This window comes from Manis javanica, chromosome 10 (genome assembly GCF_040802235.1).
Source record: "Manis javanica isolate MJ-LG chromosome 10, MJ_LKY, whole genome shotgun sequence".
Lineage (NCBI taxonomy): Eukaryota > Metazoa > Chordata > Mammalia > Pholidota > Manidae > Manis > Manis javanica.
This window is the reverse complement of record NC_133165.1, coordinates 83015127-83028641: the sequence shown is the minus strand read 5'-3', so window position 1 is coordinate 83028641 and position 13515 is coordinate 83015127. Positions and strand designations below refer to the sequence as shown.

The window sequence follows — 13515 nt, the reverse complement described above, 5'->3', positions numbered from 1 at the left end:
GTTCTAATAACAGTAAAAACTCTTCCCATGAGGAAAAAAAAAACAGTGCTGGAAAGCAAGAAAATTAAAATAGACTAAATATTCCTCTTTGGAGGCAAGTTGCTGTTAGATGGAGCAGAAAACTGAGGTTATAGAGAGGCAGTAATGACAAAGTGAGGGTTTTCTTGAATTCTAACTCTTATTTGGAAATAATTTAAACTTCATAGAAAACTTGCACAATTAGGAGTAGTACCAAAACTCATGAATAATCAGATACACGTACCATTAGAATTTTCTTCCTATTTCCCTTGATCTCTCTTCATAATAGTTTTGAGACACACTTGAGGTTAAAATACATACATCATGGCCCTTTACTGCTATATTCTTACACATTTCAGTGTGTATGCCCTAAGAATATTTACTTGAAAAACCACAATAATGTTATCAATTTCAGTAAATTTAACACAAACACAATAATTTCCTCTAATTTGTGATCCATAATTCATTTATGTCCTGACAAATATCCTGAATAGCCTGTTTTTCTCCCTTTTACACAAAATCCATGTAGTGTCAGGTATTGCATTTGAATGTTGTGATTCTTTAGCCTCCTTATTTGGACCATTTCTATAGTCTATATATATTTTTATATTTTGTAGAACATAGTCTCCCTTCACCCTCTTTTTTCAATAGAACTTCCTTAGTTTGGGATTCTTGGAAGTTTTCTCATGATTCAATTTAAGTCATCCATTCACAGCTAGAGTACCACACAGATGGTATTATGTCATCCTCAGGGTAACACATCTGATCGCCAGGTTAAGATGTCCAATTACTCCATCATGCAATTACTCCTTTTCCCTTTCGGCAACTAAGTAGACCATCTTAAGACCATGCAAGTATCCTACTCCTCAACAAAATGTTCCCCTTGATCTTGCATGTCTTGATGGTTTTTAATTAATTTGCTCTTTATTGTGATGATTGTAAAGAATGATTTCCAACTCCAGCCCTCCTTTCACCTGTAGCTGGTCCTTGGCTTTCTACCATAACCAACAGCTTTCCCTTCTTATCAAATTATAATTGATGCAACTGTATTAATATGCATGGATTAATGAATTCCTAGTTTTCAATGCCTGTAAATAATTGCTGTACTTAATAATCACGGTGCTCAAATTGTCATACATTATGTCATTGAGACACTCTTCGAGCTGGCTTCTCTGGACCTTGGCATGACTCAGATTTAATGTCCATACTTCAATTTTATCCCTGGCTTTTGGCATAACAGGATGTCGTATGCTCACCTTGTACCTACTCTACTTCAGTCCTGGATCAAGCAGTTTTTAGGTAGTATTGGATCATTTTAGTTGAGAACACAGCCCCAAATTTGCGATGTAGGTGAGCTCATTACTAAATGTATATCTTTTTGCTTAGCAATTGTAGTAGGCTTAAGAAGTGTAAGCAAGCATATATATACCTATATAACATCATATAAATATATGCACATGCATGTTTAACATATATGTGTACACATACATATGTGCATAGATAGATGTATATATATCTTCATATACACATTTTAGGAATTATAAATTTACACTGATAACTCCCATTCTAGTCTATCCATTCAGGTTCTTACTTGTTTTTCTGCATTTGTACTTATTCCTTATTGAAAACCCTGATAGTCAGCATATTCTGATTAGTTCATAATAGATCTAAAATAGTCAGCATAGCTTTGTCCATACCACTAGAAAACAGAAGCATACTAAAAAGAGTTCAGGATTTGTTTACAGTTCTTCCTGTTTCAGACCAAGGCTGAGTGGATACAGCTAGATAATATGTTCATAAGAACTTTTATTAGTCCTCTCTTTTCCCTGAATTGGTATGATAATGGTGTTCACTTGAGATGAAAATGGTCTGTTTTTATCCAATTTGCTCTCAGTGTTAGGTCATCTTTACCATCTCCATTAATTAAAACTGACTTTATCTTGAATATTCATATTGAAAAGTTTCTAAAGGGTGAAACTATATGAAACTATAGTAAAGTATAAGAAGCATCTTTCTCTAATGGGAAGGACTATTAAAAATTATATAGGGGACAGCAGATTCATATGCTGATGATATGCTCTAGAAACGTGGAAGAAATTAATAATGTAAAAAACAGAGAGGGAGAGATGCTACCTGAAGAGCTAAATTCCTTCTTGAGATATCAGAGACTGGTTTCATAAAATAAGAAATACAATATCTGTACAGTCATTATTTCCTTAGTGCTATTATAAGCATTTCACATGGTTTAAGTCATTGAAAGCTCACAGTAATTCTGTGGTGTGGTCTTGTAATTAACCCCTTCTTACAGAATGGAAAACTGGGAGCACAGAATGGTTAAGTGATTTGTCCAAGGTTGCTCAGCTAGGAGAAGACAGAGATATGACATAACCTCAGAGACACTGTTTCAGTCTTCCCCGTGGTCTATTCAGTGGGGTTGGAAGTATCACCTCATGAAAGATGAACTATAGAAGGAAATACATATGATAGTTTTAATTGCAATTTATTGTTAGTATTTGATCTATCACATTTCACATTTCTTCTCAGATCCTGTTCCTGTGAGTTTTATGTGAAGATTGGCAATAGATGGTCAATGATGAGAAACCATTCGACATTAACAACCTTCATTATACTGGGACTGACAAATGACCCACAACTGGAGATTTTGGTCTTTTTCTTCATGCTTACTACATATATGTTAAGTGTAATTGGGAATCTGACCATAATTTTCCTTGTCTTGGTGGATTCTCATTTAAAAACAGCTATGTATTTTTTTCTTCAAAATTTTTCTTTCTTAGAAATCTCACTCACAACTTCCTGTGTCCCTGCATACCTGTACATCATATCAAGTGGGAACCAAATCATTACCATCAAAGCCTGCTTCAGCCAAGTATTTTTTGGTATCTTCTTTGGAGCTACAGAATATTATCTGTTGGCTGTGATGTCCTGTGACCACTATGTGGCCATCTGCAAACCCCTGCATTACGTGACCATCATGAACATCAGAGTCTGCAGGAACCTCATCCTCAGTTGTTGGGTATCTGGCTTATTGATTATCCTCCCATCCCTTTGTTTAAGCCTTAATCTGGAATTCTGTGACTCTGTTATTGACCATTTTTTCTGTGATGCTTCTCCAATACTGAAGAATTCCTGCTCAGATACATGGTTCATAGAGCAGCTGGTTATATTCTGTGCTGTGTTGACCTTCATAATGACCCTTATATGTGTGGTTCTGTCCTACATATACATCATTAGGACGATTCTAAGATTACTCTCAACCCAGAAAAGAAAAAAGGCCTTTTCAGTTTGTTCATCCCACATAATTGTGGTTTCTTTTGCCTATGGCAGCTGCATTTTCATATATCTAAAACCTTTAGCCAAGCAAGAAGTGGCCGTTAATAAGGCAGTTTCTCTGCTTACTATAACTGCTGCCCCTCTGTTCAATCTCTTCATTTATACCATGACACTCTCAAAAGATTAGTATTCTATTCAAAGAAGTAGTAGAAGAGTAAACTGGGAACTCAATATAAAAAAATAAATAATCAGAGTATGGATGGAAATTGAAGGTATTGAGACTGTTACGCTTGACAGGTGTTACAGAAAGATGAGAAGAAATTCTAAGAATACTAAAGGATAAGCATTAAGAGGCAGGCACTTTAATACTCCCTAAAAGTATGAATATGTTACATCTCCTTCTAAATACAATTCAATCAATTCTACTCAGACTTTGCAAATTTTCACTAGTCATGATTCTTATGTATAGATATGTTACTGCTTTTCTCTCCTTGTAATACAACCTGTTTGAAGTGTCTTCCCTTTTCAAGAAGATAAATTTTCAGAAAATGTAAAACTGCCTTGATCTTCACTCAGGCTTGACAATGCTGTCTCACAATACAAAATAGTACAAATGTAATGTAATAATACTCAGTGTTTCTTCTTATCTGAATGTATTTAAAAATGATAATAAAAATACTGGCAAAAGTCCTAGCAATACAAAAAGTGTAACTACATAGCCTTTCAAGTTTCTTGATAAACTTTCCTCTCTTCTAGTAATTGCTCTAAGAACTCCCAGGAAAGCCAGATGTGATGCAAAAATCATGGGCTTAAAGTATCAGATTGCTGGTGATACAATGAGGATCAAAGGGCCACAATTCTGCAAAGGGTAGATATGATGAAGGGTGAGCTGATTATGTGCAGGTAATTTTGACACTAGGGGCATTTTCAGATTCATGGCTGTGGTGTAGTAAAGGTTCTTTCAAACTCTTCAGTTTGTCATTTGCCCAGCAGGAGATGTAATTTCCTTCCTCTCCCCTTTAGCTTAGTCAGGTCTACTATGACTTGCTTTTTGATCCTGAGAATATGGTAGACATGAAGTTGCATGATGTGAGAGGTAAGAAGCTCTGCAACTTCCCCCTTCTTTTTTGGAACACGTGCCCTGGGGGGTTGTCCAGGTGCCATGTGAAAAGCATGAATACCCTGAGGTTGTCATGCAGTGAGGAAGCCCAAGCCAGACCCCTGGAGAGACCTAGAGAGATGCCTGGTCAGCGCCATCTCTTCAGCCTTTCTCAGCTGCGGTATTGGCACATGGTTGAAGAAGCCCTCATGGATAAAAAAGCCCACTACAGCTTTCTTACCATTCCAACCCCAGTACCATTTGATTACAACTAAATGACAGACCCAAGAACCACCTACCTCATCCCAGTCATCCCTTAGAACCATGAGAATAATTGGTTTTAAGTCAATATATTTAGGACAATGAGATTTGGGGTGATATGTTACAAAGCAATTGATAACTGAAACAAGGGCACAGGAAAGGGCTGCCTGGGGACAGGGGGACTTGTAGAAATTGTGGTGGCTTCCTAGGGCCAGAGTGACAATGTGGACACTCCAGGGGGCAGAAACACCACATGCACATCCTTTAAGCTGCACCTTTTATTTTGCTCATCTTTCTACAGTATATTTCAAAGGTATAACTCACACATTTGGGAAACTTCCAAAGCTTAGATATACTAATATTGTATAATAAAATCAATCAGGCCCATTGAAAATATATCACATTTCCAAAGTTTCCAAAGAATATAATAGAAATTATTGGAATCTGGCAAACTTATCTAAAAATGGAAATACTCTCAATTCATTAGGAAAGCTAGTGTTTTTAGACTGTTAGGTGCTTGCCATTTTACATTATTGAGAATCGTCGAAACATTTTACAGTGTAACTTAAATTCCATTTTACAGGTAAAGAAAATGAGATTCATGGAAGTTTAGGTTTACATGGGGGATGGATGGAAATGTTATTGACAGGGCTGTGCACAGTGACTGGCTTGCTAAGATAGAGATAGAAACTTCCAGAGGGTGTCATTCCACTACTGGATGGGGTGTAGACCCTTGGGATGCCAGGGCCTGTGTAACGTCTTCATCATTGAAAAGCCACAAGAGTCACCTGCTCCAGCTGTTCCCATGAGCCTGAAGGTGTTTTTCACAAATGCTGTTTTTGCACAGTATAGTTCTAAGTTTAACTAAGCACGTAGCACACATAGAACTCTGCTTTGTGTCTCTGATAATAATCAACGCCTGAAAACCTTTGATTGTATGAAAGGTTTAAGACTAATCACATCCTGTAACTTTCTGCACTCTTGTGATTTGTACCTGTGGTATTTTCAATCATGACATAAGGGTTTGAAAGCACACAATAAATACGAGAGTGAACCTGTAACTTTCTGCACTCTTGTGATTTGTACCTGTGGTATTTTCAATCATGACATAAGGGTTTGAAAGCACACAATAAATACGAGAGTGAACAGAGGAAAAGGGTCTTCGCCTCTGAGCACTGACTCCCTCCTCCTCCTCTCTTGCTGTAAGGTAAGGTAAGGTAATCTCAGAGATTGCTGGCCATGCCTGGCAGGTTTATACTGGATGGATCCATGAGTCAAATCCTCTTCTGTGTGACTCCAAAGCTGTGGTAATTCCAGTACCTGTCAGTGGCCCAAGAAACAATCGCCTTTCACCAGGTGATTTAGAAGACTGACTCAGGAAAAGCCTTCATTTACAGAGACAGGCTGAGGTTAAATCATGACAGTGGCACATCGCAGTAGAACATTTTCTCAGGGAGGGGGAGGTGCCAGCAGCCGGCAGCTGCACTTGGTCCTGGCGCTGTGCTCCATGGCCATGGGGACCAGCTCCGGGAGCCTCCACACAGGTGTCACGATTCCCCCAAGGCTAACAGGCCTCTCAGGCTGGCAGTGGGCAGTGAGGAGATGATGAGAAATGTGCAGGCATGTCAAGATGTCAAGACCTCCGAGACAGCTAAGGAAAAAACAGAAAATGAGGAGGTGTTCATTGGATGCCAAGAGTTGTAGAGGATTCACTTGCCCCAAGGGGCCAACGGAGTGCAGTGGGAGTGAGGGGTGGAGGCAGGGTTGAAGGCACTTACCTGATACCCTGCATCTCCAGGGCCTTTGGCCTTCAGTCCTGATTTCTCTGATGAGAATGCTGCTGATCCCGCTCCCCCTAGCAGACTTTTGCCAGACCCTGTGTTTTAGCCTAAGCTGATACTTTGCTTGCATCCCCGATGTTCCCAGGGCTGTGACCCAGCCACAGCGCTCTCTCGTCAGGGGATTGTCATCCACATGCGTGGAGGAAAGGTCCACAGCACATTGTAAACTAACAATAAGGGACGTTTTCAGAACCACACACACACACACACACACACACACACACACACACACACACACACACACACAGTTCCAAGATAAATTAATTATTAAGTCATAACACATCATCATTTTAATGTAAGAATTTTTAAATGGTCTTTCAAAAGCTTCTCATACCCTCTTCGTTACTTATTAAAAATAATAGACAAACAACTTTTAGGTTCTCTGTTCACTCCTTCAGGTGCCCTGTGTGAACTTGTGTTTTTGCCATGAGCAGCTGAGCTGTCCTGCTCCCCCAGTGGTAGTGTGCGAGCGAGGACAGAGGGGTGTTTGGGCTTTTCTATTAGATACATATCAGTTCTATTGGGCTTTCCATCTATTAGTGGATTCCATGGGAATAATGGCCCAAGATTATAGTTAACTATCATCTTACTTTTGTAATCCATTAGATGTGACTCAGGAAAATTCTCACAGTGAATATTGATCATGGACTGATCATTCTTTCACTTTTGGGAAACACAACTTTCTATGTCCCTTTACCAGGCTGGACAGTTCTGCTGCTGATTAGATGAACATAACATTAAAGAGATGATTATTCATCTGTCTCTTTGGGCTTATATATGATTTTATGCCCTGGGAATCCACATATAATCTGATATTTTTAAACTTAAAAGAAAAAGTTATTAACTTTTGGCTTCTCTAGTTATGTTTCTGTGGTTTTGTTTTGTCATTGGTGATTTTTAAATTAGATGGTAGCCTACACACTAGGGCAGGAGTAATGCTATTAGGATTAATGAAGCTATAGTATTTCCTCTGAACAGTCTTAGGAGCTCTTGTGTGTGCTTTCTTTTTTGGGTGTATTTTATCTTTTTGTCTCTTTTAGGAATTATTATGGAATTATGTTTCTACTTATAGATACACATTTTTATTTATAACCTACTTTACTAAATTCATGATTACTGTTCTGATGTAAGCTTTGTTTAGGTTTTAGATGGCTGTGAGAGAAACCTTACTTTCTCAGAACACTGAACTAGTACAGTCCCGTATTGATTTAGATGAGGCCACAATTTCACTCCAGGAAGTACTTGTTTTAGTGAGGTTATTTAAAGCTTCAATATCTGGACAATAGTCACACTCAAAAAATGTGGCTTTGTGCTCTTTGGTCCGAATCTGGCAGAGGATGACAATGTTTTTCCAAAGGAGAATTCTCCAGAAGAATTTATATATAATTATTGTATTAGATTATGTAAGAAAATACTCCCCATTGAAAAAGAAAGAGGGCATTACAATTAGCATGTATAGTGCATGGGGGGCATGGGGAGGGCTGTGCAACACAGAGAAGACAAGCAGTGATTTTACAGCATCTTACTACGCTGATGGACAGTGACTGTGAATGGGTATGTGGGGGGGACTTGGTGAAGGGGGGAGCCTAGTAAACATAATGTTCTTCATGTAATTGTAGATTAATGATACCAAAATAAAAAAAATAATAAGAAAGAAAGAAAGAAAGAAAGATAGAAAGAAAGAAAGAAAAGAAAATACTCCCCATTATGACATCTTTGGTGAGGCTGTGGATTTCGAGCTGGTTTTGCTTTATTCCATCAAGAACAATGACCTCATGTCCTGCACACTGCCATCCTTCATAGTCCAGGTATCTGTCCCCGGAATAGGGGAGTACGAGTGCCCCAGGTCACTGAAAGGTTAACATCCACAGAAGGCAGAGGGTGAAGACCAAGCACCTCTGGGCCACCACTGGTGGATGGCTGTTTGCTGTGCATGAAGGAATTCTATTTCCTGGCCTCAGCTGCTTTTTGTAAACAGCCATGTGAGTTGTGAAACTTGGGGAAGAGAAGGAGTAGACATCTTTATAGATCTTCTGGCATCAGCGAAGCAGGTTCCACCCTACCCAGTCCCACCGGGAAGGAGGCTCCAAGTGAAGGTTGGCAGAACACTCCCAGAGATGCAGGCAAAGCCGTGGTGCATGTGCAGGGGCCAAAAGTAAGAACCCCTTGTGTCCCAGTCTCTCCTGACACTGAGAGATGTGCAGAGGAGGAGGGGGTGCTGAGCTTTGGGTGGGGGAAGCCAAAGGAAAGAATGGCTCTCTGCTGTCTGGCCATCTCCCTGCTCCCTGGGTACCTTTCCCATCCTCTGCTCTCCCTGAGCTCCCAGCTGGAGATGACATGACTTTCTGGCAGCTGTTATAAACCCTAATGTTCAAGTGTTAGGACACCTTGGTCTGTTTTAGAGAAAAAGGGTGCCTGAATCCAACTGAGAGGATTAAATCAAGACTCATTGTGAGATGAAAAGTTAAAGTAACCATTGGGATGGAGCCTCTCATTGGTTTAAGGTACACCTATTATAATTCCCATTGCTAAATGTATTATGAAATTGATGTGTTCCTTCTTGTCCTGTGTATGTCCATAGAGTGTCAGGAAACATTGCCCTGCTTAGGACCTGTCAAAAGTAGAGAGGTCTAATGGGACAAGCTCCTGAGCCATTAGCAACCAGTGAGTGGGTCAAGATTTATTGTAGATAGCTCTATTTATTGAAGATGTATTTACCTACCCTCCAAGTTTTTGTACATAGATAATTGTGGTCCTTGAATTATCTATCATTTGTCAGCATTTCAGAACATCTATAACTGACATGGTGCACCTTTCATTGCAAAGCAATGTAGCCATGGGCCAACAGTCATCCTGTTTTATGGATATTCAATACAATCATGGGGTTGTAACTGATAATGAATGTATTGTTTTAAGGGACCAGGCGTTTTAAGTGCATGCAGTATTTCTCTTGATGACAACTGATATTCCAATAAGGAACTGCCACCAATTGGACAGTGGAGGCAGATCACATGCACACCTTGGAGTCCATAGGCTTCCTCTGCTCACCAAAGTGGTTATCATAAAGCAGTACAGAACAGGAGACATGAAGAAATCACTATACTGATTAGTGAGCTGGTAAAAGCTGTGGTGTTTAGGCTTATTATCCAAGAGGCTATACAGACGATTCTCCCAAATGGGCCATTAGTTCTAATGAGACTTTGACTCAGTTGACCTATAGTTATGTAGAAATGGAGCCTGTGACAGAAGGACATTGCTACTCATCCAACGTGCCCTGTGGGGTCTTGGATACAGTGCTTGCCAGACACTGCTGCCCAGTATACCTTTTTTTGGACAGAAATTCTTACTAATCAACCACAAGTGTTGTTCTCTCCTGACATCAGTATTTTTGAGTGGGTTAGAGCAAAGCCCCAAGAAGGAAGGTATTGCCCACCAAGCACCCATCCTTAAGTACAAATGGTGCGTCTAAGGCAGGAGTAAGTCAGGCTGCATGAACCCCTCGTGCAGCTATTCCTGTGCTGGAGTCTGACAGTGCTTTGTACTTGTTGGGGTTTGACATATGGAAGTTCTGTGTGTGTGCCCAGGCTTGGTTTACGCATGAATCAGCCAAGTTAAAGCAGGCAGCCATAGATGAAGATGATTATGTTAGACCCCTTCTGTCTTGGAGTGAATAGTGATTCAGACTTCCTTGGATTGAAACATGTTGGAGATATGTTTCTTTTCCTCAGTGCCTTGTCCAGGACCAAGGTGTGAGAGGACCAAGATAAGCATCCTTATCTTCGCAGGATGCTACAGATTATCTCTTCATTTCAAGGAACCACTTTATGGAAAAGAGGTTGAACTAAGGCACCTGACCATGGTGTCTCCTGTCCCACAACACACTGCATCACCCAGAAGATGAAGCACAGCAAAGGCCTCATAAAAGGCAATTGTTTAACTTGGGTACCAGTGACATCCTGTGAGGATAGGGCACTGGTCCAAAGACGAAGTATGTACTTGAAACAATGATTATTAAAGATACTGATTCCTGATAGGTAGGATACACAGGTCTAGGATCCAAGTGATAGACAGACAAGTGGCCCTGGCCTCTCTATCTTCAGTGAAGCATTTGTTAAATTTGTGCTTCTCATTCCTGAAACTTTAGGGTTTGCTGGACAAGAAATGCTAGTATGGCTGCGAGTGGGGGAAGTATTTCTACCAGGAACAAAATAAGTTTTGCCTGGTCATTTTAGGCTACTTATGCCCAGAGGTAATCCACCTGCTTGGTCAGGGCTTCATGTGCAATAGATGCTTTCAAATGGCCATTGATACAGGATACAGAGATACGCACTTGTTGCCTGTCCCATAGTTTCAACCTCTTATGTCATCTCCAATCTTCATTGTCTCAGTGTTCAGTCTTTATAAGGCCCCAGTAGGTTGCAGGAACTGGTTTGAATCACGAATACATTTTTTGGTGTAATGGAATGGCTTTGTTCCAGAACTTTTGATCTCTATGCAGTATCTCTGTTGTTTGGCTCCCAGACAGTACGCCCAGCAACTTTATGTACCATGAATGCCTCTAGCAACACAAAATTTGCTGGATGCTATGGCCAAATAGCAGGAGCAGCTGTATTTCAGCCTGAGTCTGCTGCACACCCTCCTTATACTCACCAGGCTGTATTCAGAGTTGGTACTTTTGAATCACCTGATAAAGCTGTCAGAATTGCATTCCCAAGGGTGATATGATCTGTGTGTAGTCTGTGAAGAAGCCTACCAAATGCTTCAGGTGCAGGAATTAATAATTTCTTCTTTATCCTTAAAGGGGATGTCCTCAAATGCCCCTGATTATGGACCTTTAAAAATTTGCTCATATAGCAGGCTCCCACTTCCCATGTATACACTCTTACCTGACATTCAGGACACCTGAAGCTTCCATTCACTAGGTCTGATTAACACAGTGTCATCATTAAAGTGGACCAGAATGACATGCTGAGGAATGTCCAGATGATCAGGCTCCTTTTGGTCTCTAAAGTGATAGAGAGCAGAATCAACACAGCCTTGAGATGTGATTGTGAATGGTTTTACTGGTCATTGCAGTGAATGCAAAGTACTTCAGATGCCAACTTCTCTATAGGAACTGAAAAAAGAGAATTCATCAAATGAAATTCTGAATAACAAGTGTCAGATGTGGTGTAGATCTGGTCTGCAAAGCAGCTGGACTTGTTTAAGTTTAAGACAGCTGCTATCATCACTATGTTCCAAAAGTTTTGCAGGAAGCAAACCAATAATTTAAGTGACGCTCTGATGGGACCTATAAATCCTGCACGTTTAAATAATTTAGGGTGCCCCTTATTTCGGCCATTCTCACAGGAAGTATTATTATTTTTGATTTACTAACTTGGCCAAGGCAGGCAGTTCACTTGGCAGTTACATTTGGTGTTTACTCCACAGGTTGTAAAGTGACCTGTAATGAGGGCTCTGTCATTTCTAACTATGCTTTCTGATGGCACTCAAAGATCAGGAAAATTAAATATTGTATGATTACAGAAGCACTGAATGCACTGTGAGCTAGTCTTGGGTAAGGACTCCATTTGTCACCCTCTTTTCCCATCACCTGCAATATATTGATTTCATTATAGAATTTTGTATCTGATATATTCATCAGCTAAGATTCTACCCAATAGTCCTAGAAATGTCTAGAATTCTTTCTGTAGTGTCCATCTAATTAGGTACATGCCTTTGGATTGTTTTGGGAAGGGACTGGAGGATTCACTACATTTCTTCATGTCCTTCAGAGTCGTCTTGCACTGAAGGCATATAGTCTCCCTCCTGAAGGAGCTCTGAGCCTGAAAGGTGGACCAGTGCTGAGACCTGGCTGGAGAATCATGAGTTTCCCACTGTGGCTGCTCTGTCAGCCTTCTGCTCATGCATTCTCAATCAGTTTTTATTATAGTCAATTGACATCCTTGGCCTTTTATCTATTTCACTTTTACCATCACCATCATCATCTAGCCATTACCACAAATACCTGCTGTTTAGGTGCTCCCTACTTTCTCTTCTGGTGTTGTACAATAACTATATTACCTTGCCTCTGACACTTAAGTTCTATTGTCTGGTATCTGCTTTACTGAGATCTTGTTGTCTCCATTGACAACAGGGAATATAGTTCCATAACAGATTCTACTCCTGTAGAGAATCTGAAAGGATAACAAAAATTGTTTCTATGGCGCTCAGTCTCACCAATGCATTCCTTAGTGTTTAATGAAGGTAGGATCCTCTGTGTCTCTCTAGGGTTTATAGTCAGTTGATGGATTCTCTAGTTTTAGTTTATAAACGTATTTTTGCACGCTTACCTTTTGGCTGCTTTGGATCTTAATTCCTTTTCTGACATGGTGGTTTCAGCAGCTCTACCTTATTAACCTTGGTCTATTATTTTATACCTTCAGAGAGCCGTCCCAGCACTATCTTAGCATCATGTCCAGATATCCATGTCTGAGTTTGATTCTGAATTCTCCTTCAATGTCAATAATCTCTTCCTTATCCCACCTCATAACGTGACTCCTCTCCACGTTCATCATTGCAAGATTCAGTCCCAGGCATGCCATTTCAGTTTCTGAAGCCTGTTACTCTTTGATGAATAATGCCATTCCTTTCATAGTAGAAAACTACTGTGAAGAAAGTGGACATAATCATAGTTGCTGGAATTTTTAAGATGATGATGGGAGTATTATGGAAACCTTCTCTCAATACATTTGAATAGTTAGAGTAGATAACTCTTTGAATTAGTTACATATTATGGGTATCAATTACTCCAAACATAACAGTTTAAAACAACAAACACCTCAGTTTCTGTGGGAAGGTGTCCAGGATAGAGCTTAACTGGCTCTCATGGGGCTGCAGTCACAGCACCATCCAGCCTGGTCTCATCTCAAGGGTTGGCTCTGAGAGGGTCTGTTTCGTAGCAATAAACATACAGGCACACATATCCTTTTGAATAGGGATTTGTTTTCTTCAAGTAAATTCCTA

General features: G+C 40.0%; 1 protein-coding gene across 1 annotated transcript; it reads left to right on the top strand.

The window, feature by feature from the left end:
* Positions 1 to 2611: 2611 nt before the first annotated feature.
* On the top strand, positions 2612 to 3496 carry LOC108393808 (olfactory receptor 6C2-like). The gene has a single exon (XM_037006190.2). It carries the CDS (start codon positions 2612 to 2614, stop codon positions 3494 to 3496), a length of 885 nt encoding a protein of 294 aa, XP_036862085.2.
* Positions 3497 to 13515: the final 10019 nt, after the last annotated feature.